Source organism: Lindgomyces ingoldianus (assembly GCF_010093535.1).
Source record: "Lindgomyces ingoldianus strain ATCC 200398 unplaced genomic scaffold BDR25scaffold_34, whole genome shotgun sequence".
Lineage (NCBI taxonomy): Eukaryota > Fungi > Ascomycota > Dothideomycetes > Pleosporales > Lindgomycetaceae > Lindgomyces > Lindgomyces ingoldianus.
In genome coordinates, this window is record NW_022985195.1 from 176,565 (window position 1) to 202,713 (window position 26,149).

At 43.3% G+C, this 26,149-nt stretch overlaps 7 protein-coding genes across 7 annotated transcripts; all 7 read left to right on the forward strand.

Annotated features, from left to right (window-relative positions):
- Positions 1-2,740: 2,740 nt before the first annotated feature.
- BDR25DRAFT_203752 (uncharacterized protein) lies at positions 2,741-4,062 on the forward strand (the record flags this gene model as incomplete). The annotated part of the gene is made up of 4 exons (XM_033684424.1): positions 2,741-2,917; positions 2,968-3,299; positions 3,344-3,640; positions 3,690-4,062. Coding segments are annotated over 4 exons (1,179 nt in total), but the record flags the coding sequence as incomplete, so codon positions are not given.
- An 802-nt stretch (positions 4,063-4,864) lies between these two features.
- On the forward strand, positions 4,865-5,833 carry BDR25DRAFT_306126 (Isochorismatase hydrolase). The gene is made up of 2 exons (XM_033690559.1): positions 4,865-5,179; positions 5,377-5,833. Exons 1-2 carry the CDS (start codon positions 4,892-4,894, stop codon positions 5,689-5,691), a joined length of 603 nt encoding a protein of 200 aa, XP_033543108.1. The 5' UTR covers positions 4,865-4,891; the 3' UTR covers positions 5,692-5,833.
- Positions 5,834-6,594: 761 nt separating this feature from the next.
- Positions 6,595-7,297, forward strand: BDR25DRAFT_359633 (uncharacterized protein; the record flags this gene model as incomplete). Its single annotated transcript, XM_033696124.1, has 5 exons — positions 6,595-6,644; positions 6,694-6,776; positions 6,836-6,967; positions 7,000-7,067; positions 7,127-7,297. The coding sequence occupies 5 exons, from the start codon at positions 6,595-6,597 to the stop codon at positions 7,295-7,297; spliced, it is 504 nt and encodes a 167-aa protein (XP_033543109.1).
- An 82-nt stretch (positions 7,298-7,379) lies between these two features.
- On the forward strand, positions 7,380-7,727 carry BDR25DRAFT_359634 (uncharacterized protein; the record flags this gene model as incomplete). Its single annotated transcript, XM_033696125.1, has 4 exons — positions 7,380-7,485; positions 7,515-7,539; positions 7,577-7,608; positions 7,660-7,727. The coding sequence occupies 4 exons, from the start codon at positions 7,380-7,382 to the stop codon at positions 7,725-7,727; spliced, it is 231 nt and encodes a 76-aa protein (XP_033543110.1).
- A 593-nt stretch (positions 7,728-8,320) lies between these two features.
- Positions 8,321-9,944, forward strand: BDR25DRAFT_359635 (uncharacterized protein; the record flags this gene model as incomplete). The annotated part of the gene is made up of 11 exons (XM_033696126.1): positions 8,321-8,339; positions 8,377-8,503; positions 8,548-8,587; positions 8,677-8,742; positions 8,786-8,833; positions 8,898-9,007; positions 9,058-9,108; positions 9,349-9,428; positions 9,527-9,629; positions 9,732-9,862; positions 9,892-9,944. 11 exons carry the CDS (start codon positions 8,321-8,323, stop codon positions 9,942-9,944), a joined length of 828 nt encoding a protein of 275 aa, XP_033543111.1.
- A 516-nt stretch (positions 9,945-10,460) lies between these two features.
- Positions 10,461-11,252, forward strand: BDR25DRAFT_237232 (uncharacterized protein; the record flags this gene model as incomplete). The annotated part of the gene is made up of 1 exon (XM_033685578.1): positions 10,461-11,252. One exon carries the CDS (start codon positions 10,461-10,463, stop codon positions 11,250-11,252), a length of 792 nt encoding a protein of 263 aa, XP_033543112.1.
- A 2,688-nt stretch (positions 11,253-13,940) lies between these two features.
- Positions 13,941-15,018, forward strand: BDR25DRAFT_377350 (uncharacterized protein; the record flags this gene model as incomplete). The annotated part of the gene is made up of 2 exons (XM_033697496.1): positions 13,941-14,653; positions 14,712-15,018. 2 exons carry the CDS (start codon positions 13,941-13,943, stop codon positions 15,016-15,018), a joined length of 1,020 nt encoding a protein of 339 aa, XP_033543113.1.
- Between the last annotated feature and the right edge of the window lie 11,131 nt (positions 15,019-26,149).

A 26,149-nucleotide genomic window follows, 5' to 3' on the forward strand; every position in this document is an offset into this window, starting at 1 on the left:
GATGCGTTGCATCGTTTGTTGTGGCCTAAATTCTTGGCAAATTAGCTGTGTAGTAGATATCGATTCTTTGCGTTCAGCAATGCTACTTGCCTGGGAATGGCTGTCTGTAGAGAATTCATGACGGAGCTAACTCTCTCTCGCTCCGCCGATGCCGTGCTCATTCGTGTGCAGAATAGTATATATATACCGTTCGCGCGTAAGCGGTACTTACAGTCCACCCTAGCAACTACTAAGCTACCCCATAGATCACACTACGGTCTTACAAATACCTTGACTCAAATATCTACCTTAATTAAAAGGAGGCGTCTTTGCTCCATTAGAAAGTTTCATACGAGTAAGTGTATTGGAAATGTTTATCAAGGACTTTATGAGAAATTTGTAGCTGCTTCTGCTTGCTAAGCGGGGAGGAATGGGCTGACGATTGAAGATGCTAGGTCCGGCGGTAAGGAGTTAGCTTGTCCGAGTGGTATGTTGGGTGGCGGACGGAAACTACCTGTGAATAAAACTATGGTGGCCCCTTGGGCTTTGAAGGGCAATAAGTGGCCCCACTTATTTCGCATATATATAGACTCCTACCAAGGACTCCTCTAGCAATGAATTCAATCCAGTTCCTCGTGCTTCTAGTGCTTCACATAGCTCCACACCTTTCAGCTACATGAATTCCTTGGGGAAACCATTTGGTTCGACTGTTGTCTTAACCAGACATTTCCTATGCTACCAATATGTATTCTGCACCGCCAGAATGATGGCGTTCCGCTACGCAATCTCCACTACCAGGTAGCTGAGATAATGCCACTATCCAACCTTCTGGAAACATTACCTACACGACTTAGGCCTTCTTCGCCATACAGACACTCGAGCAGTTCAGGTTTGCCGGTACGTCGTTTGTGTAGCTGTATTCTCCGAAATAAGTCTTGAACTTGTTCGAAAAGCTGACTAGCATTGCCTTGGACACTAGAAATATTGAGAGCTGGAAAGCGTCGGATTGTAAGCCCAGCAATACGCAGCCTATCCTTAGAACCTAATTGGCGGTCAATCTATATAAAACTAGGTTAATAGGACAAAAGCCCCCGTCCTCGCACTTCTCCGTACAAAGAAGACACGAGATACATGCAGGGCACTGGAAAGTTCTCTCCAAGAGAAGTATTGGTATGGGAGCACCCAGGGTCAGGGAAAGGGAGCACGGAATATATCAACTCCTGAGCTATTCTTACCTGCTCTCTAGAGTGTGTAAAAGAAAAGTACACTAGGCCGCGGGCGATGATTTCAGGATGAAGTCTAAACAAATTCAAGAGTCGACGATTTCATGCCCAGCGCTATGCTATTGTGGGACCAACGTCACGCTTAGCCTATCTCGGCTTGGCCACCTGGAACTTTCTTCCTTGAAAACTCGTCCGCGACGAACGTGCATCTCTTTCACGGCAAAATAACATGCAATTTTATAAATCCTATCCCCTCCCAATTCCGCTGACGGTGACAAGTTGGCCTGCCGCAGAATGTCACGTGCTCGTGGGCGTCGACGTGTTGGCTAAACCGCGACGGGCCGTTCGGTGCATGGCTTCGATAACCTCCCGGCCCTGGCGAAATATTTTCCCCTTCCTCATTGCTAGTCCACAGTTAATGTCGGCTTCTTATGCCGCCCCAATCGCGACGAATTCGGAAGCCGCCAGCCGAGCTCACAGCACACGATATTCTGCACCATCGTCCTCTGCGCACAGTCTTCTCGTTACTGTCCAAACCTAAGCCTGCTTGGGATCATCTAGGGAGCAATAATTCTCCCCTCCACGATCCCGGGATATATCACGTCACAGCTCCAGCCTTGGCATCGATAAAGGCAAAGTTCGCATCGTCATTTCGCGAAACCGGGGCCATGACATGGAGAGAAAACTTCCCGTTCTCCTTCCAGCTCTCGGCCCACGGGTTGAGGAGCCGGCGTCACTAACGGCTCCTGAGCCTCGGAAACGGAGTGGAGTCTCGGTCGCCTGCACCAACTGCCGGCAGAAAAAGGTGAAGGTGTGTCCAAAAAAAAAGTTAGAAACTAGTACAACTGAACCCTGACGTTCAAAGTGTGACGGTCAACGAGCGCGATGCTCAGCATGTGTATCCAAGGATATTGAATGCGTATACACCGCTCAGGAGAACGAAACGCCTGTTGGCGCTCTGAAGCGCGAGAACAAAGCTCTTCGTCAGAAATCTATAGATCTCGAAGAATTATTCACTCTGTTAAGGTCCATGTCCGAAGAGCAATCATTTGCTGTCATCCGCTATATTCGATCCAGCCAAAATGAGCTGGCTGACGTCTTGCGCAACATCAAGAATGGTGACTTCAAGGCTCAAAGCACTTTATCGCCTCCACGAACCAGCACTTCCTTCCTCCCGCAGTTGCTTTCTTCGTTGGAGCTGGAGCTTGCCACATACCATCCGAATGCTTACCCGGCTTTGGAGCCACTTGATGCTGGCAGCGTGGATCTCAGCCTGATTGGTATCCCATTCCGGTTTGTATCCAAAGCAAATCTGGACTTGCGAGAAGAAATCCACCCTTCCTTGTTAGTCTCCTGCTTCTTCATGGAATCCTATCTAACATGGAGTTAGATCTCAGATTCAAATGCCTATGCATCTCCCCCGGCAAACTTCACCTTCGGCTAGTGGCGGAGGCGTTGACCCTTCAGTTTTCAGGATAAACCCTAGCTCGATCGGAGATCTATGTGATCGTCGCTTAGACAGAGTCAATTTCGCTCATTGGACCGATATTGCAGTTTCTGGTCCCTTGCTCGCTGCTGCCATATCCCAGTATCTTTTGCATGAGCATCCTCTCCTAGGCCTCTTTGATGCAGACCTTTTCATCCGGGATTTGACCACGCCGGCTACGACCTTTTGCTCAAGGCTGCTGTTTCATTCATTGATAGCATTTGCTTGTGTAAGGCCTCCACACGATGTTTCCTTTGAGGTGCTAAGTCTTGATTCTAGCACGGATATACTTTTGTAGATCCTTCGGCAGCATCTCTCGCAATCACCTTCTACGCGGAAGCCATTAGCCTATGGCATTCTGAACCAGCCCAGGACAGCATCACAACCCTAAGCGCCTCCATCATACTCTTCGCTGCTTCCAGTAATATGGGTAGGGGCATGGATGGCCTTCAAATCTTGAAAGATAGCGCCCTGATTGGATCACGTCTTGGTCTCTTCGAAAACTCAAGCGAAGAGCAGCTTAGTATTCACCGTGACAAAAGGCAAGTATATTCTTCTGATATGGATCGCGCTCGATGTACAGCTGCATGGGGGACATTTAACTGGCACACGTGAGATTTCTAAATTTCCTTCCAGTCCCAGGCTGATTTCATAGTTTTCATGCTTTCTATGATCGCCAGGGGCCTTTGATCAACTCGCCACCATCTGTCCAAATACCCCACTTCCAGGTAAATGTGCCATACATAAGTGAAACCTTTCCGACCCTCTGTAGGTTATGCATAATCTTAAATGATATGGCTTGGCAATACTACTCGCAGCGGACACCGCCCACGGAGACTGTGCCACGGGAGGCGGCAGAGATACTCTACCAAAGACTATTATCGTGGTCCGATGATCTCCCTGGGTCATTAATCCGTGGTCCAGGTACCAGCCACCACGTGGTGGTGGCACAGTAAGTCCTCTTCCTTCTTGTGAAGTCCACCTCTAGCTAACTAAGTCAGCATTTGGTATCACACTATCATCATCGACACATTCCGACCATTTTCCTCTGAACCCCAATCAAAACCAGTTGTAGTTACTGCGGCATCTATCAAGCAGCTCAAGCGGCTTATCTACATCTACCGGAGCACGTTTGTTTCCTCGAATGCCATGATACTCTACCAGCCTGGACTTCTGTATCTTGTCAACTATCTCCTCAAAGATGTCGACAACAACGAATCTCATTTCTACTTCCTTCTTTGCATGGGTGCATATCTCAAACTCGCTTCCTGTTTTCCTATCGTTGGGTGCATTGCTAAGTCCATCGTCAACATGGCCCTGGAGAGAGGTGTTGTGTTGCCCGCTGACGCTGCTGCTGCTCTAGAGGAAATTGAAATTGAAAGCAAAAAGCTCCCTGTTACTGGCCTAGGCGAGATGAAGTTCCACCATCCCATCGACCTGGATCTGGATCCGGGCCTGGGGCTGCATGAACATGATGCTTCTCATTCACTCCAACTTGCTAAAACCTATGAGGAGATGGCTTGGGAGGAGGACCAGAGCGTGATAGGGCCAACGCCAGAGTTTTGGAAAGGTGACCCAAGCTTACTGGATGGGACTCTTGGAAGCAGGAGAGATTTTTTTTGATAAAGAGTAGTGCCTTGAAGGAAGACATTTTGGGGGATGGAGTCCATGGGATTGCATAAGTGAGGAACAGTTGCACGGCTGAGGAATAGCACACATGAAGAAAGCTTACTATTGCAATAGAATGTACGAAGACCTTAGCACACAATAGCCTAATTTCAATTTGCATTGGAGCTGCTCACGCCATCTATATTCCTTTCTCTTCTTAATTGTATGAGTGTTTCAAAGCGCCACCTTCGTTCCTACTATTGTCCATTTTCAGTGTCTTCTTTTGGCCTATGCATATGTATTTAGTAACGCCATCCGCATCACACCATGCTCGCGTGGCATGCAACTGCCTAAGGAAGCTAGTCCATCCAAATCCGTCCTGGCCTGCGGGGTAGTCCACATGAGAATTGACCATTAGGGCGGCGTCATGTGTGCATTTCCAATGGTTAGTAATGCTCATCTTAACACTATATTAACTTCACTCCTCTTATTATTGCTCCCATCCCTTGAATCCTACCCAGAATCCCCATCTTGCAACCCCTCGGCCTCCCCAGCTCCCACTCCGAAACCCCCGAAACCCCCCAGCCTTCCCATCATGCCCCCACCCTCCTTCCGGGCCCTCCTCGGCATTCCCGCCTCAAGCGCATCTCCATCCGATCCCTCCACCGCGCTCATCATCATCGACGCGCAAAACGAATACGCGCACGGGAAGCTCAAAGTCACAAATGCAGAGGCGAGTGGGAAAGTGATTGCATCGCTATTAGAGAAGTTTCGGAAGGGGCGCGGGAAGATTGTGCATGTTTTGCATAAGACACCGAATGGGGCGCCGATTTTTACGCCCGGGACGCAGTTGGCGGAGGAGTTTGGGGGACTGAGGAAGGCGGTGAGTGTTTTGGGAGATTTCTTCTGATTTATTCTTGTTTCAATTTTTCAGGATGGTAGGATCGAGTTTGAATATCATGTGAGCTTGTGCGAAAAGATGTAGACACTCTAGTGCAACTGTATTAGCCTTAGGTGTTGTTGTTGAGAGAGTACGAGCTCGAAATTTATGTGGATAAGCTGATGATGAGAATCATATAGGACGGCGAAGATCTCATCTGGAAACAACACCCCGGTTCCTTCGCAGACACACCCCTAGACACCATCCTCAAATCCTCCGATATCAAAAAAGTTGTGCTAGTAGGCTACATGGCGCACGTCTGCATCTCTACCACCGCAAGGGAGGCAGTGCAAAGAGGTTACGATGTTGTACTTGTCGAGGACGCCATTGGGGATCGTGACATTCCGGCTCTGGGGGGAGAGGAAACTGTGTTAGGGGAGGAGGTGACGAGGGTGGTTTTGGCGGAGTTGGCAGATGTTTTTGGGACGGTTGTGCAGAGTAGGGATGTTGTGTGAATGAGTGGAGTGGGATGGGGCGTTGCAGCCCAGTATATATTCAAAGGATTTCAAAGATGGAAAATATTCTCGATCTCTCCCCATCTTGTGTATTTAAAACCCTGCACCTATGCCAAACTAATGCTTAAAAACAACGTTCTCGTTCACCATGAGCACGTTCAACTATTGCTAGCCCTCAATGTATACTGCGTAAATCGTAGCATCGAAGAGTCCAACACCAGAAGGCACGCAATCTAGTCCTTGAAACTTTAGGTACCTTAGCCGCCGAGAGCTGCGGGAATGTACGTGGTTCGACAAACTAGGCGTTGGGATTAGTGAATTGTGGAAGGAGGGCTGCAGAATAAGTAAGAAAGATAGGTGGAGATGCGAGTGCGGAAGGATCTCGTTTGACTGATGATGTGGTTGGAAACGAGAGAGTTGTAAGGAAAAGGGCGGACATGCACCTTGGGTACTTTACCTGTCCGGAAAATGTGGGAATGTCGTAACAGAGTTGCACTATACCGGCTTCAAGTTTGATGGAATTAGCCATCGATACCAATAGTATATCTACCTACTATTAGAGCCTCACCTTTCTCAAACCTCTCTTTCCTCAAGGTTTTCTGCAGGCATAAAGATCTGGAACATGGTCTTGGCGCCATGCAGCACTAAGATTATTCTCTGCCGCTGATGTTTAGGTGGAAACAAACCAAAAATTCAAATTTCATAACCATTTCAGGAGAAAGAATTGTCAGTGGCATGCTTAGAGTACTCTGGGCGTTTCTTGATCCTTAATCTGACAGAGAATGCAGAGGCGAAAAGTGTTGAATGCAGTATAGATGGTGCATGGATGGAAATCGGGATGAATATGAGAGGCAAGGAAATGGATAATCTCTTCTAGATATTCGCAACAGAAACAAACGTGTCATGGTTACACTCAGACAGATTAGATACTCGGTAACCAAAGCTGTGAAGTGGTGAGGGACATTAAATTATATATATGGGTGCACACGCCCTCACCTGCAGTTCAAAAGTGGAAACTTTAAAATTCGAAGAGGGGCAAGCGCCACGGAATGAATGGAGGAGAAGGGTATACCTATCTGCCGACTGTGCTACTTAGGCACAGCTCTCTTATTATTTACTCCACGTGTACGTACTAGCCACTCAGGCCCTCTGCACTGCCCACTTAGCTGTCTGCCACAGACCCATTACAAAGTGCTCCTCGCCCTCTTACCCCAGGAAACTTCGCCACTTTATCTTAAATTGATGTCGCTGAAGTTCATCGTAAACGACCACGAAAGTTTCCCTAAGCTGATCTGACGGCGTATCTAGCCCAAAATGCCAACCAGATCACAGCACCTCTCAACGACAAGACAAATCCTTTCTTGTTGGTCTTCAGGGTCAGATATTGATGTTAAGATGGTGAGCAGCTTTTTGAAATATTGAGATGGTGTACAAGGCAGTACTAGGGAATATGGCTACCTTCAAGACGCCAGGCTTCGTTGACCATCTTTCAAAAGTTATCATCAAGGGTTACCAAACTCATATCTCTCAATACGGTTATAGAATTATCGAAGCTCAATCACATATTCATCTTCATGAGATGTCTCATATTGGGATCGCAAATTGAATAACTACACGCCATAAAGGCCTCGACTGATTTAATCTAGCCAACTCATGACTGCAAATCACGTTCCCCTCAACCCTTCGTGATGCGCCGCTGCCTTGTCTCCATTATCGCAATTACCATTTCCGTCAAACATTCCTCAAATACCTTCCTTGAGCATTGGAGCAGTAGCATTACGCGGGTGCCTGATAGTGACCACCACGTCTGAATAATTTGTGAGGTCTTCAGCGTTCTCCTGGCACCCCGTAGGTTCTCTCTAAACAAATTAATGTACTGCTCCAGCTTATTTGCTAAGCGTGCCTTCTTAGGGCCAAGTAAGGCTAGAAGTAGATAAAATAAGAAGCTGATTCACTATTCTGTTCTAGTGATAGATAGGACTGTGGCGCTTGTCGCAGCTAAAGCGGATATATTCTATGGAGCCCCACTCACTTAGGCGCACTGGATTAGGCGTAAAAACTATGTATAACCTAGCTCTTAACTTCTTATCTATCCCTTCCACAAGCTGTGATTGCAAGAGGTGCTTTAGCAAAGCTAGAAGAACAATTATCATTAATTATAACGAGTTATAGTCCTCTATAACTAAGTATCTGCAGCTACAACGCAACCTAGATTGCTAGAGGGCTATATCTTTTTTTCACTTAGAGTTAGATAATATCCGCGACTATATTAGCAAGGGGTTCTCTAGAGCCCCTAGAAACACCAGTTACTGCAGTAACTACTCTGAACAGTAGCTCTGCCCTTCGTTAACTTAGCTGTAACTTTTACAGCCTGTAAGGCCAGAGCTTCCAACGGTCCGTACAAAGTGAACTGTAACGTTCACGTGTTTAGTATGAACATGCTGAGTTTGGAAGCTGCACTGTACGTTTAATAATGCCCTAGGTACAGTACATAGTATAGGTTGCATTACCATTTTAGGAAATCTGTATAGTGATTCTAGAGAAGTAGGAGGGCTCTAGTAAGCAGTAGGCGTATAGGCAGCATTTAGGGGGTTTTCTAGAACTCTGATTATGTTTGCAGTAGTCACGCATGGCCAACGCTTCCAACAGTCCGTAGTACGTTACGATTGAGCTTTTTTCTGCCAGTAACTTCTCGATTTGGTAGTACGTACGTACGTAAACGGTGGATTGATTGGCAGGTACGTAGCGTAGCAGTTACGGTTCAAAATCCTAGTACGTCTGTACTTCTCACCAACTGTATTAACGTAGTATGGTAGGTACGTCCCGGATCAACTGTTTTTCCGCCCCTGGATAAAGTCTCCCAGCTTGCTTAATTCACTCTCTACAACCTTATGACGTAACTAGTTCTTTTGAAGCTGCAGAGCCTTAATTGTATTAACCCTAAGAGAGTTCCTGTCAATTGTAATTGTCCGCTGGCCCCTGGAGAAGGCTCTCTTACAGTCGCAGCTTGTAGAGGGTATACAGAGGAAATCGAGGGCGATTTTGAAAAGTGTGGGGTAGGAGTGACGGCTAACTTCGAGCCACCGCCATTTAGCCGACTGATCAGGATGAGGTGCTACAGACTGTAGAGTTTTACGCGATTGTTACCCTAAATTGCGACCTTAAACAACACTCCTGACGCGATGGCTAATCGGGTCTAAAAACAGGTTGAAAACCTCCCAAAATATGACCTCTCAGTCCCGTACTACGGTACGTACCCGGCAATTCACTGTCCGTACAGTACGGCTCCAAAAACGACTACGTTTGTACGGCTCACGTGACAGGTACGTTAACGTACTACGTCTACGTACTACGGACTGTTGGAAGCGTTGCGCATGGCTCACACCATAGTCGCATGCATTCTCACGATGGTCTCATGTTGACAAGACTTACCCCTTTTCTTGCACATATATAGACTTCTAGGTGCACTCCTCTAGCAATCAATCCAGTTCCTTATATCTCTGTGCTCCCACAAGCTTCACAAATTAGCTAAAAAATTTATAAGAACACCTAACTCTCTTTCTAAGTGTATTAATCCATCTACCTACCGTCTGTTCTCTTAAAAATCCCTATTACTAGCTATTTTTCATTAAAGTGTTATTTATTAACATGCTGTAGTGGTTCATTCGTGTTCGATGCATGGTGTTGGGTTGTTTTTTTTGATTGTCCTCCTCCCTCTTGCCTCGAGGTTGTATCAGGTCTCTCCCTAGAGATGCATACATCATAGGACTGCTAACCTAATATTACCCTAAACCCCTTTTTTTCTAAGGCCCTGATGTTGGATCGGGCCCTGCAGCTTTGACAAAGGGTTTCACAGAATTCAAAACGCTCTTAGACCGCCAAAACTGTCTTACGACGGGCGAGTTTCTGAAAAGCATTAAGATGAGGAGTGCCCTATTGTAGACAATATTCCGGCTTCGGAGGTTATCGAGTCTATCTTTAGATTGAGAAATAGTCATGGCGAAAAGGTTATTCAATAGCTCACGGTGCTCACCCCCCAGGATATCTAACGGCAACTGTTTTGCTGGTCAGACAAAAATCTTCATTAACAAAGCGAGACTTCTAGAAATACTCCCAGGGTTAGCTAGATCAAACAACATACAATCTATGGTGTGCTTGCACAAGACCGCAAGTGTGACTACTGCGCTGAAGGCTCGCTAGGAGGAACTGGCTTTGTTGGACCTGAATTCCAACTATACATCGGAGTAATATGAAATATGACATTTGTAAAGCAGATTTTAAAAAGACACCAGCTGAATGGGGCATTATACTATCTATAAGGTCATTCTGAACAAGTTCGTCATCCTAAGAGGAAAGCAGTAGGTACTGAATTTCATCCCATTGCTTGCCCCACACCAATTTCCAGAACATACACTTAACCTCATTCCATTTTAGCCCTTCTTTGCCGCTTTCAGATTGTTCAGATTGTTCAGATTGTTCCGGGGGGCGTTTCATGCGCCCATATTGTGTCGTTTCTGGAATTCCAATTACAAGCCTCAATTTAGATGTGTTCACGGACGGTCCATTTTACCGGTAGGTAACCCCGCCCAGACATATAATATTAACAACGGCACATCACCACTTCCACCATCGGTAAATAGAACAACGTCGCATACTTAAATACCGACTGTTTGCACATCCTGGGTCAAGCCTGCACCATTACCGGGCACACGATTTTCTCTTTTCCGACTTCGCAGGTGCTAATTCGAGTCGCAATGGTTTTCCCTACAATGGGAGCCGTCTTCGGGACCATCGCAATACTCTCAGGAACTACTATTTTTGTCTCAGCCGTGGATTGCACTCGTGAGGGTTTGCTTACTGCAGCGCAAAGCTACATCACAGCTCAGACTTCTGGCAAGATCGATGGTCTAAAACTCTCGGCAAGCAACTTCACCTACCAATTCAATAACAAAGCCGCCGATATCTCCAAAGGACAACTGTCCCAAGCTCTCAAACTCGACCTCAACCGCACTTCTGCTGACACTGTCGCTTGCGCAAGCTACACAATGTTCATCTCGACTTCTGGCTCGAAGCCGTATGTAGTTGGCACACAAATCAGACACAAGGACAACAACACCGACGAGATTGCGATTATCGACACCATTTCCGCAACGACAGGGGACCTTTTCTTCAACGCCAAGGACACTCTCAAATATATCCAAGCTGAAGACTGGACCGCCATCCCTGCAACAGGTCGCCCGTCCCGTGAGCTTCTCAAGAAAGTTGGCGACGGGTACCTGGACATGTGGACCGATGCGAAAGCTGCTGATTCAATCCCGTGGGGCACCAACTGTGAGAGGGTTGAAGGGTCGAAGCTGACGAAGCCGTGTGGTGGATCTCTGCCACACGGTGGGAGCTCGAAGCAGAATGGAATGCGGAGATATGTTATTGATGAGACACTTGGGAGTGTTGATGTTTTGTGTCAATTTGATTCTTTAGGACCTTGGCCTGACAGCCATGAGGTTAGGGTAGTTGATGGGAAGGTTAAATACGTGCACACTATCACGGTCATGTCAAAGTGAAAATAGACGGGGTTGCGAAAAGCGAAAAGAATTTGAGATCAAACTTCAAATACAATATACGCGCGTTGGCACGTTCGTTTTTCTTGGGCTTCTGATACAGTATATTGGTCCTTCAATAAAACATAGAAAATACTACAGTGAGGGTAGTACTTATGATCTCACACTTCTAGACTATGTTCTGCAATGTACGAAGGCGGTAGACATAGTGGGCGTGTTGAGGAGCGCTTATCTCAGCTAGCTCAGCCGGGGTGATGAGAGAACCAAGGACGCTGCCCCAAACAGAGTATGGCCTAGGGTTAGCAGTTTCTAACCCCTGTAGCTAGAGTTTCTCCTATTAGGTATCTAAGAAATTTTTATAATTTTCTTTATAAAGCACTCTAGTTTAAGAGTATAATAATAAAATTAGATTTAACGTATTTCACAAGCAAACAGTCTATACAGCCAGCTGCTAAAAGACTAGTTCCCCAAGCCACCAACACAAGCCCCACGCATTCTACCTAGCATTATTGCATTGTAATTGTATGTTAACTATATAGTAATTTAATGCAATTTTAAGATTTCTAGTATTATAATATACTTAGTATTTAGTCTAGTACCTACGCGCGCGCTGTACAGGTAATAGGTGTTAAGGCATAACGTACACCACAGGCGAGTTGCTTACACACCTAAGTTGCTTACTTTTACTAAGACCCTACTAAACTACTTTTTTTACACTAATGCATTTCTAATAACACTACTTAGGTGTGCTAAAAAAAAATATTAAATATAGCTTACATTTTAGGCTTTTAAATAAAACATAACACTTTTAAAGTAACTGTTAGATTGAAGCACTGTTTCTAGGCTTCCTGAGATGAATGATGGGTTTTGATATGATGTATGGGATGATGATTGATTGTATTGATTTATCGATCCTTTTTCTGCTCTACTCGTGTTGCTCGGCTTTTTGTTTTGCCGATCCGAGTCCCTCGCGCACTTGCCCTATGCGCGACCAGCTTGCAACATGCTGCAATTTGCTGCAAAATGCTGCAAAATGCTGTAACATGCTGCAAAATGCTGTAACATGCTGCAAAATGCTGCAACATACTGTTCGAGCTTATTGCTCGTACTATGTAGCAGCTTTCGTCAAGCGTTCCTCCTGTCTTGACAGTAGGTGCGCATATCTGACAATAGCTTAAGTATATACTTAATAATTACTTACTTTTTATTATTATTTAGCCTTTATAAGTTAGCTATAAAATTAGCTTATAAAAGTTATTTAGTATATTAGTTATTTATTATTTTTTAAAAGACCTTATACATAGCTGCAGCATGTTACTTTAAAAGTGTTATATTTTATTTAAAAGCTTAAAGTGTAAGCTATATTTAATATTTTTTTAGCACATCTAAGTAGTGTTATTAGAAATGCATTAGTGTAAAAAAAGTAGTTTAGTAGAGTCTTAGCAAAAGTAAGCAACTTAGGTGTATAAGCAACTTGCCTATAGTGTACGTTATTTATATTTTAAATTTAGGTTAATAGTAGTTACTACTTTTCTAACTAGAAATTAACAACTAGTAGACTAGATTTCTTAGAATTTTATAAGCTTTTAATAAATCTAGTCTAAAGTAGCTTCTAAATCTTTAAAGTTCTTAAACAACAGCTAGCTAAGTTAAATATATAGAAGTAATTACAATATCTTTAGCCTAATATCTAGCTTAATAACTAGCAGCCTAGATATGTTAGAATTTTATAGACTCTCTAACAGAGCTAGTTTACAACGTTCTAAAGCGCTAGTTCTAAGCAGGAAAAGGGTGAGAGGTGAAGGACCCACATTCACCCTGAGCCGGGTCACGTGGACCAATTTCACGTAAGACATAATCTACCCTCCAAATTCTGCAAAACTCACATTCCGACTACAATAATATCCTTTGCCGTGTTGTGCAAGAGCTCAAACCTGCGCCTGACCCAAATTCGTATCCTCTGCGTAGAAGTCTGGCAATTTCCTTCCCAACTAGTCTAGTCTTTTGGAGTTTTTACAAACTCGTTAAACCGATGCCTAGGGATGCAGAGAATGCTTTTCACTGACACCTCCCCTCCTTAGACTGCAATGCTGTTGTGGGAGCTTTGTGATTTCTGATACCCTGGTGGCACTTCAGAAGACGAGGAGCTACATTCCTCTGTAATAACTTGTTCAAAACCCTTAATTTTGTCCTCTAGTCGCAGCTTATCTAACGTGTTTAGAGGAGCTCTAGCAGCTACCATCTAGCGATGCACCGGATTTATGTTGTCCAGAGAATGAGGGCCTATTGAGACAGCTTAAAGCCCCTCAGGATGCCTCTGGTACTCCTACCGCCCCTTCCTTACTTGGGCGCCCGAGACGATTGGACAGGCTTAGGCTCTGTCGCTCCAGGTTAAGCAGAAGTTGCCGATCGGCTAGCTTCATTACGTAGAATCTCTCCAGATCTATAGGTAAGAAGTTGGCGTAAGCCATCATGAGACATCAGTTGAAATTAGTTACCAATTGAACCCACCCCCCGCACCCTCTTTTACCAAAATGTCTTAAAACTGATGGCGTTTGTCACTTTGACTTGTCCTCTCCTTATTTTTAACATGTTTCGCATACACACCGTAACGTATTCGCCATTGAATTTCGGTAAGCTCAATTTTTTGGTGTGCAGAGTCCCGGGGCTGAATTCGAGCCAAACTTTGGGATGCCAGTGTTGAGGCTGGCGAAATGTCCCCTCGCTACCATTCAGGACTCTTCTCTGCCCAACAGTTTTTTTCCCTCAAAAGAGACACTTCTCCTCAACGCACCACTTGAATATGCCGCCTCAATCCCTACGACCAGCTTCACACAAGCCCGATCAAACATAGCATACCGACAGGAACCCAACCGTACGATGGCTCACCTGATACCCCCTCTTTCTATTAGTAGAGGAGTCCTAAGCCCAAAAGTGACTTCTAAGGTGTCTCTAAATAAGTCCGCTGACGCTTCGAAAGGATCTACCTGCGCCATATGTTATGAGCCTTTCGAGACCTGCGATGTACAGCCCACTCCTCCTGGTGCCCATGCGCTCTTCTTGACGCGATGCCGTCATGTCTTTGGCCGATCTTGTCTGTCTACTTGGATTCAATCAGGGCAGCAGAATTCCAACAAGTGTCCCTATTGCAGGGCAGAGCTTTCCCCCAAGATGTTCACTTCACTTGGGGATCGTCTCAATCTGACCTGGCTTGAGGACCACCGAAATAATGAGGATGTCGCCTGGCAGGGGTACCACGACGAGCTCAACCGAAGTTCGTCTGAGCACTCTCGAAGTTCTTCACGTGGGCATCGTGAACATCACAACTGGGTGGAGGATGCTTATGGGTATGGTGATGACCCCGGCTGGTATGACTACTATTGGCCGCTTTATTCTGACGCACTGTAAGTATGCCTCGTAAAAAAAAAAAGGAGGAAGAATCATTTTTCTAACGCACACTAGCGACTCCACTTTCCTGCCCCCGACGATTTCCGAACGCTCAACGCCACACCACAATGTTGTCCCTTCACTCTCAGCTGGAGCGCAAACAGGTTCCACATCGCCTGCATGGGAGGCTGATCTCGCTAATGGACTATCTGCATCATCGTTTGAATTCGGCTTCAACGCGTTCCCGAGAGCGATTCAACATCTACTAAGTCCAGCAATGATTGACGCGAATGTTGCTTACAGGCAACGTGTGGTGGATCAGCTATTGCGGGACCATGAGCGGATGATCTGGGGGACCGAGCAAGTCAATAACTCAATCTGATGGTAATGTGGTGCATGCTCTCATAGCTTTCTTCGACCTAGTGGGGACTGTCGCGGTTGGGCTGGATGAAGAATAAGACACAGCCCGACAAGAGGTTGATTATTGTTTCAAAGCTTCTTTCGAACCGCTCTATAAAATAGATGTCGCCTTTAGAGCATATATTTTGTTCAGCTCATACTTGTAAGAGGGTTCGGGAATGCGCTATTTATCTCTACCGAGCTGCATATCCTAAGATTGCATGATCAAATCATCAATTACTATCCGAGTGATTAAATTAGGTGTCGTCATTCCCAAGGAGTCATTAACTAATTATCTAAGTCAAAGTTTGGGCAAGAGCCCGACCCCCAAGAACGCCCGCACACATGACCTAACGCTTCACCCCAAGCCCCTCCTTGAATCCTCAATCCCATCTCTTTAGCTCCCTTTCTAACCTCATCTCTTTCCAGTTTTCCAATCTGCGTGCTATTGACGTATCTCCTCTAGCTCCTGGCTTTAATCCCACCCAAAGAACACATTACCATGACTCAACGTGGCGATTTTCCTCCAATGGATTCCTTGCAGGCCAGACCCAAGTTCTATCCTATCATTTCTGGAGTTATATCGCTTATTAAACGACTTCCAGGCCTTCTCTCCCGTCCTTGATATACCACTACCCCTCTCTAGTCTCATCCAAAGTTCACCGGATGCTCACATCGTTCCCCTAACATATCAATAGTGTATTCACAATCCATAGCACCCTCCGACGAATCTACCCGAATAAGGAATTCCTCTCGGCACAGCGAAAACTGAGTCGTAAAGAAGGTTAAGCTTGATCCAGTTGCATCTTCCCACTCACCTACTGACAAGAATGTGGAAATCGCCACCTCGACAGGAAACACCTCCATTAAGACTGCCATATTTCCGTCTTACACTACGGATTCAAGTGGAAAAAACGATAGTGAGATGTCCGCCCACATCTGCCAGTCCTTGAAAAGGTGTCTTTCAGCCAGTCAGCAGCACCGCTCCAATCTCGCTTCCGGTCACGACCCAGGAACAGAATGCGTAGTACAAGAAGCTAGAAAAGTCCACCCTGTTCAAGTATCGCGATAAAGCAGCCCAGCCATCGCTCTCAAGTTGGCCAAGGGTTTGTTTGTGCGTGCCGGTAGGGCGAAGATAAAGAAAGAGAACTAGCAGACTTTCATCGAACCTACGCTGCGCGATGGCAAGCACAACGCGCTGAGGGCACTGACCTATGGCCCCGCTTAAGCACACTTCTAAGACAAGGAATATCGTTCTCGACCCGAAACTCACCTCTGCCTTCATCTGTGGCCGACGTGTCTACTATTCTAAATAGATCTCCACCTACATTAGTAGGCCGCTGCCTCCCATGACGAATCCATAGTAGCCCCAAGAGTCTCTTAATGTGGCAACGTAGCTTAAATATCACCCCCTACATCCCAATCTCCAGAGTAATCGTTCAAAGTCCTATCTTTGGAATTCACTTTCTCTATAGGTAGCCCAACACACTCATTCCCTTTCGGTAGCATGATCGCCTAGGGTTGCCCTATTTCTCGCAACGAGGAGCTAAATTCTAAGCAAGAATCATCGAGTGAAGGATAGCCCACGAAAACGAACGTATCCATATCTATTCATAGTACCTCAGGCCTAGAGACACCCTCATAGCCACCGTCCACCTATGGACAAGGGTCCACTGCTGTCAACGGCTTGGGGTCCTTCAGCTTATCCTAGAAGCCTAGCAGATCTTGGTTGTGGATAACGAAGGCAGGCTTTCCAACACTCTATATCCGAAACCGAAGGCGGACGAGCCGAGACTGCCACCACGATCCAAATTAGGACTTCCAATAGGCCGTACTACGGTCGGTACAAAGTGAACTGTAAAGGTCACGTGTTCAGTACAAACGTACAATAGGTGCCAAGAAGTCATCATCCTCTCGCTTAACTTACTATATTGGGTCAACCCACACACCTCAAAATTTTCCGCACCACTTGTTCTCCTCCTTCTCCACACTACTACCATGCCTTCCCAACCCAAAACTGCTTGCTGTGAATATAATAAGCCTACCCTTACTAGCATCTAGGCGCTCTTTTGTATTAGTTTTAGCCTTTTAAAGATATAGAAGACTTTTCTTATTCTAATTTTATTAATTAAGTTAATACTTAAGTAGTTATAAAAATGTAAAGATAAGCCCTAAAAAAAGGCCTATTATATAGAGAAACCTCTAAAGCTTAATAAGCGCGTAGAGTAATAATTAGTATAACACTTAAAGTAGTTTCTCTTTAAAATGTATAAAGTATTTACTACTTCTAAAAAAACAACAACTGTAATCTACGTTAATATAGTAAAGTAATACTTATAAAAAAATAAGTACTACGCATTTAAACTATATGCTAAGCTTTACTTTAAGCTCTTTTATAAGCTTAATTATTATTACTAGAGTGCTTATATAAAAACTTAGGATAATAATAACTTTAAATATGTCTACTTTTTTAATAAATTAACTTTTAAAGTAGGACTTTGTAACGGCGCAGGCAAGACAATGGGTCCGAATGCGGTATGAATCCACTCAGAGGCATATGGGAGTGCGTGGGGACTCAGAGACCTGGGAATACCAATGACACCTATAGGCCTTGTACGTAGGATATCAGAAAACTACCGAGCTAGCTACAGGGGCGAGGTGCGACTAAATACATGAGGGAATAGGGGTAACAGCAGGGGTTGGGGCCAGGTCAAGGTCGGGGCCGATACGGGGGCCTTCCGGGCCATCCAAGATGGAACGATTCATGAGGATCGTTACAGACTTATCTCTACTACTTAATACTATAAGTAAAAGAAGGGAGTATTATGTGTGTATAAATTTTAATACTTAAAGCTTACTTTTAAAAGCAAAAAAAGCTCTATTAAAGTATAGGCAGCTATATCCTAAGATTTTAAGTTAAAGCTAGTTATACTACCTTAAGGTAAGTAAATAAACTTAAAAAGATACTATAATAAAGTCTTAGCTACTTATATATAGCTATTTTATACTAAAGTCTTTAAAAAACATAGTATTATATTATAGCAAAAGAATAAGGCTTTATACTATAAGTTAAAGATAACTATAGGTTTCTAAGAAAAGCTTTATATAGATTATATAGTGTAGCTAGCATAAAGTTTTAATTTAAATTTTATTAAAAACCTTTAGCGCATTATAAAGATTTAGATTTTAAAAAAAAAACACTAAATAAGTAATATTAAAAAGATAAAGTCTATTCTAAAAAAGGAGTAAGATAAGTTAAAGCTAGAAGATTAGCAGAAGTGTATATTATCTATGCCCTAGCGCGTTACTAACATTAGGGCTGCCCAGGGAGGCTCTACCTGCTAGCAAATAATTACTACTCTAAAAGATTCTCTGTTATTAATTTTATTATATAAATTAAAAGCTTTAATTTTTAATTACAATCTATCCCTAAAATCCTTATAGAAAACTGCGTGGGCAGATCGTATTCGCTTGCGCACGGTGCGGAGGATGATCACTTCCTGGCACCTACTGTACCAAGTTCGTGAGCTGCACTGTACGTTTAACAGTGACCTTGGTAGAGTACGTAGTCTAGATTTTATTACCCTTTTAGGAACTTTTTCTAGCAAATATAGAGAAGTAGAAGGGCTCTAGTAAGCAGTGCGTCTAGGGGTTTTCTTAGGCTCTAATTAGCTAAAGGTTTTGTAAGGACTATGTTGCAAGGCAATCACACGCTGTTAAAGGCGTAAGCTTATGGTGTCGATTTAACGCTCCTAAAGAATCAGGGTAAGGTAATCTGCTGTTAGCTTTGCTATTGGTGTTATAAGCAAGGGTTTTAAGGCGCTAGGAAGGTAGTAGATAGCTATAACTATATTATTTAGCAACTGCTAAGAGCGCATAATGTTAAATTTAATAAAGAGCGCTTACCTAATAGCGTACAACTACTGCAGCACCTATAGGAGGTAGCCAGAGGAGCAGCAGCCTTGTTGCAGGAGTTATCTTATACACTATAGCAGGAGGATCTTTTACGCAGTGCCCTAGTTAACTGCTAGATACAAAACAGCCTACCTTATTCTCTTTAGGATTTCCCTTAATTTTCTTACAGTCCTGGCTACTAGTTACAAGTTCAAGAGGTGTTTTAGCGCAGCTAGTTATAGAGTAACTAATACTTAAGGCTACTTAACTCTAGAAGAGCTAGTTATAGCATAAGGTATTAAGTAGCAAGCTTTTAGACCTGTTATGGGTTAGACCCATAAGGACCTGCAAGCGGGCCAGATTAAGGATCTGGATGGGACCCGGCCTCTAGGTGGAATACCCCATCTAGCTCATAAATATTAACTACGCAAGCTGAATCCTCGCTGATTCAACTTGTGTATGCCTTTTGGCTCTCGCTTAGTTGTGCCGATAATCCCATGGATCTGAGCCCCTGTTACAAAACCTCTCGACTCTTATTGTAATGGCTTGGCGCAGCTGGAGTGTTGAATTCGATGAAGAAGAGGAACTGTGTCCTCGCTACGGAATTGGTTTTTATACCGCAACACCTAGCTAGCTAAGGTCTAGCTTGGGGGTAGCGTTGTCAACAAGCTACCTTATTGCCTCTTGCAATACGACCGACGTGTGCCGCATTTTGCTGCAGTTTGCTGTAGTTTGCTCCATGCCCTTCCTAACACTCCCAGCTAATCTCTGCCTGATACCCTACGCACCAGCCCATTACACTTAGTACCAAAAAGAATCAATTATCTGATAGCTAACTGGATCTTAATTAAATATTTCAACAAATTATAATCTTAGCTGTTTTAACTAGAGTATAGCGTACCTTATTAAATTATACTATTTGTACAGATCACGTGAGCTGTTTCAGCTACAATATGTACACCAACCTCTCCTCCTCACTGTTGAACGAACGCACACAAAATCGAGCCTGTACAGGCCTTAAAATCGCCCAATAGTATAGTAATACGCCTCGTTAGAAGGGCTGTTCAAAATATTCCACCGAGATCATAGAGCAGTCGGTTCACAATAACGTTCTGCTTCTTGAAGGCGATGACATCAACAATATGCCACTCGCTTAAACGACCACCTGCCAGAAGGTGATGGCCAGGATATCTTGGATAATACTACACCAATGAAGACGACTGAACAACTGTGGAGAGGAGCTTCTTGCCAAATGTCGCCGACTGGAAGGCAGAGCTTGAGAACTACAATCAAGATGAAGAAGTTATGGGAAACGTGTCGATGGTGTATGAAATACATATCAGATGCTAACAGTAATGGTATTCCAAAAGAGACCGAACACACTGGTCTTTCCGAGCCTATCTCTGAGGAATTAATTCCCTTAAACAGTCCCCAATTGACAAAATGAAGGCGACAAGAATGAAGGTGAAGGGGCACTAAGAATGAAGCTAGGGCACGTGGAGTTCTTATAAAGGGCCCTGTGATCCACCCACACCTAGTGGGAAGAAACTATTTGTCGTCAACGAAATAGGACCTCTCTAAGAATTGGAGCATCTTCTTCCTGGGATCGGTGATGAGGTTGAGGCAGGCTGCAAAGCCCAGATCGCCGATGATGCTATGCTGAGGGACATTTCACCAGATGCTGACTATCTTGAAACAACTACGAGTGACGACGATCTTCGGATTGATTCTCCACCGCTTTTGTCTTATAACTCCATTGAGGAGAAGCTAGACGAGGCCATGGAGCTAGAAGGTTCTAATGACTTTCCCTCACGAGAAGTCGAAAGAGCTGCATCAAAAGTAGTATTTGGTGGCACATAAATTGGTAGAAAGCCACGCGATGGTAGTGGCGATGGTGAACTGGCTGGCAAATAATTGGGCATCGACGTGTCCGAAGATCTGTCCGAGGATAGGACTAGGAGCGTACCGACCTCTGAGGACTCCAGTAAGGGCGACGAACCGGACAATATGACTGATTTGAGGCCAACTAGAGACGAAGGTGCCGATGGGAGCTCCATCACACGTACATAGCAGTGTTGGCGTGGTGCCAGCAAGCGCCATATTACAATTCACGTTTAAGCTTAGGGTTATCTCTTCCTAAACAGGGTCAGTTTCCAAACCGGATAGCACAATGACAAATACCGCAAGTTTTAAGGCCTTTTCTTTATGGCCAAACAAGGGTTTGGCACTTTATTGAAGCCGTCGTCGAGATGGCTAAATTTCGTCGTCGTCTTAGAAAGGCTTAGCTAATCTATCGAATATGTGAGCTTCTGTCGGGCGTGCATTTTATCCGCCTATATATATTCTTCTGCTGTGCATCCGTGGAAGTCAATGTAGGGAAATTGGACGAGGGTAATGCCGAACAAGGTCCCCTGGAAGATGAACCATAAAGTAAGGTTGTATGTGCGGTGAAATCCGTGCGCGTTGCGGATTCGGTGGAGGATGTTCTAGGAGCGTGGAAGATGGGAATGTCATGGCGAGTGAAGACATATGGATGTTAGGGAGAAGTGAGGGAGTGAAGTAGAAGGATGAAGGAGTTTTTCAGGTGGGTGGTAGACACTAAATGAAGAAGCAGCACGGTGGATACCCACTCGAGCAGGCACTCGTAATCAAACAAACCGCTTCCGTAGAAACGGTGGTAAAATAGAACAGCGGAGTTCAATGATACGATATGCGCTCGTAGTATTCAAGTCTTGAGCTTAAAAACTCGCAATTTTAATCCTAATTGGGGAATCTAAAATATCTACGTACACCCATCACACCTATGCAACCATCATGGCTTTTATATACGCAATGAGTAGACTTAACCCTATAAATTGCACTATCTCGAACCAAACGAAGATCCTTTCATAATAGCTATCCCCAATACCATCTCCACTGTGCAATGAGCGAACTCGACTATGTGGAAATGGGAGTGCACGCTCCAAAATCTTATAGTGTTACTATGGCCTTCCCTCGCAATTTGCCCCTGAAATAGCCTGGCTAGCGTAGATCGGCCTGTATAAACCGGATAGATTTATATTTGATCGGAAGGACGAACTAATCCTCCGGCTGCTCACTTTCAGTGTGAACGACTCTAGAGGCATAGTGTACTGTTTAGATTTTATGGCACTTCGAATTCATATCATGCATATGCTTCGGGCGGTATTGTTGGTTTAGTGCATGTGGCAAGGCGGTAGGTTTCGAAATGTCAAAGCGCACACGATGTTGCTAAGTGGATTAAAGAGCAGGAGGATTAGACGGCTGGAGGATGGTTGGAGTTCCAGGTCGGTTGAAGGATGGAAGACGTTTAGGAGGAAAAATATAGGGTATGGTTTGAAAAAGCAGGAGTGCGGACCGTGTGGGGAGAAGGAAGTGGTTTCTGGGGATTATGTGAGGAAGAGAGTGTTCGTGAGTATGCATCCTGGGACTGAAGTCGTCGACATTCGGCATAAAATCTACCAGGCGGCGGGATACGTACACTGGTATCGAAAGATGTCGGTGATTCAAGAACTGGGTTGTGTAATGGGTTTTGCATAGATACCTCGCTCGCTCGACATCTGGTTTACAATGTATCGACCTGTTTAAGGTGATGTATTTGCCGGGCCACGCATCCGCCAGTGTAAATGCATCAATCATCAAATAATACACTATCTCTACCGCCAAGCCCTCTCTCCTATTGGTCTGGATATAAGCCGGTTACCGTAGCTTGGCATCTGACGCACGGTTTCACCTGACGCACGGTTTTCCCCGAACAACCTCATCATCAAATGAAGCTTTTGAGGCCTACACTAGTAGTCAAATCGCGAGATTTTTGAGAGTAATAGTAAACTCAGTCGCGCGAAAAAGTCTATTGTGTTTTCTAAGTCAAATACCTAGTAGGAAGCTTGATTTGCCTACCCCGTTGATTCGTCGACTGGGGCGCCTCTACTAACTCCACAATTAATTCATCCTTAATGCTAACATTCTAATGCCTAACTATAGGCTGTTTCTGTCTTTTTAAAGCCTCCTTAGCTGCTTTAATGTTAGTTTAGAGTTATACAGCAGCTTGTTTAGCTAGTTTGTTGTCCTTTTTTTAACACTTTTTATAAGCTACCTCTTACAGTCTAATTTCTTTAGCTATTACTTTTATACACTTTTTTTTTTTATAACTCTCTTTTTTTTTTTTTTTTATTTAGCTTTACGCTTTACTTTTTTTTACTTTTAAAGTCTCTTTACTTTTACTTTCTTTTCTTTTTAAGCTTAATATTTATAAGCTTGTTAGACCTTATTTAGGCTTTAAAATATAGCTTTTTTATTAAAGTTTAGTAGTAGTTTAAGCTATAAAGCTTTACTTTTTTAATAACACTTCTTCTTATTTACTAAAGCCTTTTTTAGGCCTTAAACCTCTAGTTTTAAGAGAATATTTTAAGTTAAGAGTAAGTAAAGTGTTTAAGAGAGCTAACATGTTTCTAAGTTGTGCATGTTATTAATAGCTGCTTATAACAGCTTAGCAATCTTTTTTTAATCTTTAAATATAAGAACTAACTTTAAACTCTTACTAAAAAAAGGTCTCTTATTATTGCTGCTGTTACTACTAGTGCTAGTGCTAGTAAATTAAGCTAAAATAACCTCTACATTAAATAAGTGTAATTTATAGCTTTTAAAGCCTAAGAGTATATTTTTCTCTGTAAAAGACTTCTTTTATGTAGCATTAAACATAGCAAAGAAGTCTCTTTTAGTTATAGCTAAGAAGGCTTAAGATTTCTTTATAAACTTTGCTACCTCCTTACTGTACGCTAGAGAGAGAGGCTAGAACATAGTAACGTCTAGAGGCTAAAGCGTGTAAGTTAAGTAAGAAGAGTAGACTACTAAAAAGATCTTATTATTATTACAAAATTAAATAAACTTTATAGTTATATAAGATCTATAGCTATTAAAAATAAGTAGTTAGTAACACCTTTAAGCCTTATTTTTTATTTATTAATTAAAAATAGTTTTAACTTATTAAAAGCCTAAGTTATTATTTATCTATCTACTTAAAGATAAAGTAAAGAAAGCTTTATAAATTTTAAAGTTAAAATCTTATAGCTAAGTGTTTTAGATGTTACCTGTAACAGCTTAGTAGATAAGGCCTAGAGATAAGGCAGTTCTATCTGCGCATATGCATATAATAGTTATAATCTATTTATAATTGCTGTTTTATACTATTTACTTAATCTTTTCTTCTTTATACTTTTTTTAAGAGAAAATTCTTTTTGTTTTTAAAAGGACTTTAATTAGAAAGCTTTTTTTATCTATGTTGTACATGTCTTAAGACTTAATATTATACTGCTTAATCTTACGCTTTAAAAGCTTAAAATATAGTGCATATTTAAAGGTAGAGTTAGCTCTTTTTTTTTCTTTATTTATACTAGTTGTCTACTTAGATACTAGCTTAACTTTGTAACGCTTAAGGAACTAGTTAGGCTATAACCTGCTAGCAGAGTTTCTGCTTATTTCTATAGTAAAATTGCGTAGCATTTGTCTTATAAGGGGTAGGCCTTACTTGCAGAGCCTATTAATGTATTATACTAGCTCCTTCTCTTACTGCGCATTAAAAAGTCTTTAATTTTTATATTACTTTATATAACTTTACTAGACCTTATAAAATTATTTTAATAACATTAATTAAGTAACACTAAACTTTTTTACTGTCTAAGTAATATTAGGTTTTTTGCCTAGCTTTAGCAATTCTAGCGCTGTTAACGCAGCTAAAATTAGGTCTATATTAGTGGAGTTAGAGTTATGTTGAAATTTTGAATTTTCCGAAGCGAGTGTGCGCCAGGTGAAACCGTGCGTCAGATGCCAAGCTACGGTATTGATCTGATTGGTAGAAAATTAAATAACCAAAAAGCTTTGTTGTTCTACGTTTTTAAGCTTTAAGTAATCATTCTGCTCTGCTGCATGCTTGATCTGGCCTTCTTTTTTCCCTATTGTGATTGAAGACAACGCGGTTAGGGGTGTTAAAATCACTTCTGCTGCGTGGTTTTTCCCTCCAAGTATGATTGGCGCTGCCAAGACCTTCCAAGCAAAGCCCGTTATCCTTCCTAATCGGGACTAGCCACTTTCTTCCTGGAAAGGAAGGATAATCTGCTCGTACTCCTAACCACAATTCGATGGCTAGCAATGTGAACAACCTTCATGTTCAATACGGTGCAGTTCGAATCGCTCTTTTTGCACTCCACTTCGCTGCTGGTGGAAGATAGGACTCTGATGCTGAGATGACCGACTATGCAAGAAAGCTCTACGGTCAAGATCAGTAAAACTTGGCGAAGACGCAGAAAGATCTACATAGCGGTTAGAACGAGACAGTGTTAGCTGTGACGCAGCTGATGGGGCGGTTTGAAATTCTGTTTGGTCGTAGTGTGGATTGAATAGTGAAAGCGATTATAGAAGCTAGGGGGACGGAAATATGGGGGTAAATATGGCGGATTGGTTGTTTGTTGGTGCAAGAATCCGTCTCGTACTATCGAGTTTAAGGTTCTTGTTGCATGAAAACTTTAGCATAGAAAGATCATCACCGCTATAAGGTCACGAAAAACAATTCCTAAATAGCGAAGACCGGAAGGCGGTTTCTTGGAGCCTCGACAGAGAGAATTATACTTCTATCACGTGATCCAATGTTCCTCACGAATCCCTCATATCCCATTAGCTTCAAAGCTCTCATTCCGCTTCTATTAGTATGATATCAGAGTTCGGGTGATATACTAGAACTTTTCGAGGCCTTCCAAGGTACATTTTAGACTCTCCTCGTAAACCTACGTTGGGTTGGTTGAGAGGCTGCCATATTCTGCGAGTTTTTGCCTCTTAAAATGACAACTTTTAAGCCAATAACTCTAGCTTTTTGGAAAATACTGGGTATGTATGAACCTTTCGAAACTATAGCGCCTATCTCATCAAGGGTTAGCCCTCCTTCCTGTGTATATAGCAATATTTAATTGGCGCGTCAATATATATCTTACGAAAGACGCACTTTTCCCCAGATTGACATATCTTGTAGCCAACTTCGAAGGACTTGAGCAATGTTAGAACGAAATTGATAAAATGGGTTGCGCGGATCGTATCGCCTTAGTAAATTCGATAGCTGGGGAGTTCAAGGGATCGAATCTCGTTCGGCGTACTATTGGGGAGCTGGATGATTTAAAGCAAGTTGATCGATTCTACAATTCTCTTCCCGGGCC

Coding starts and splice junctions, on each gene's coding strand:
- BDR25DRAFT_306126 (XM_033690559.1), top strand. CDS start 4,892: ATGCCCCCACCCTCCTTCCGGGCCCTCCTCGGCATTCCCGCCTCAAGC. Junction 5,180..5,376: donor TTGGGGGACTGAGGAAGGCG/GTGAGTGTTTTG, acceptor AGAATCATATAG/GACGGCGAAGATCTCATCTG.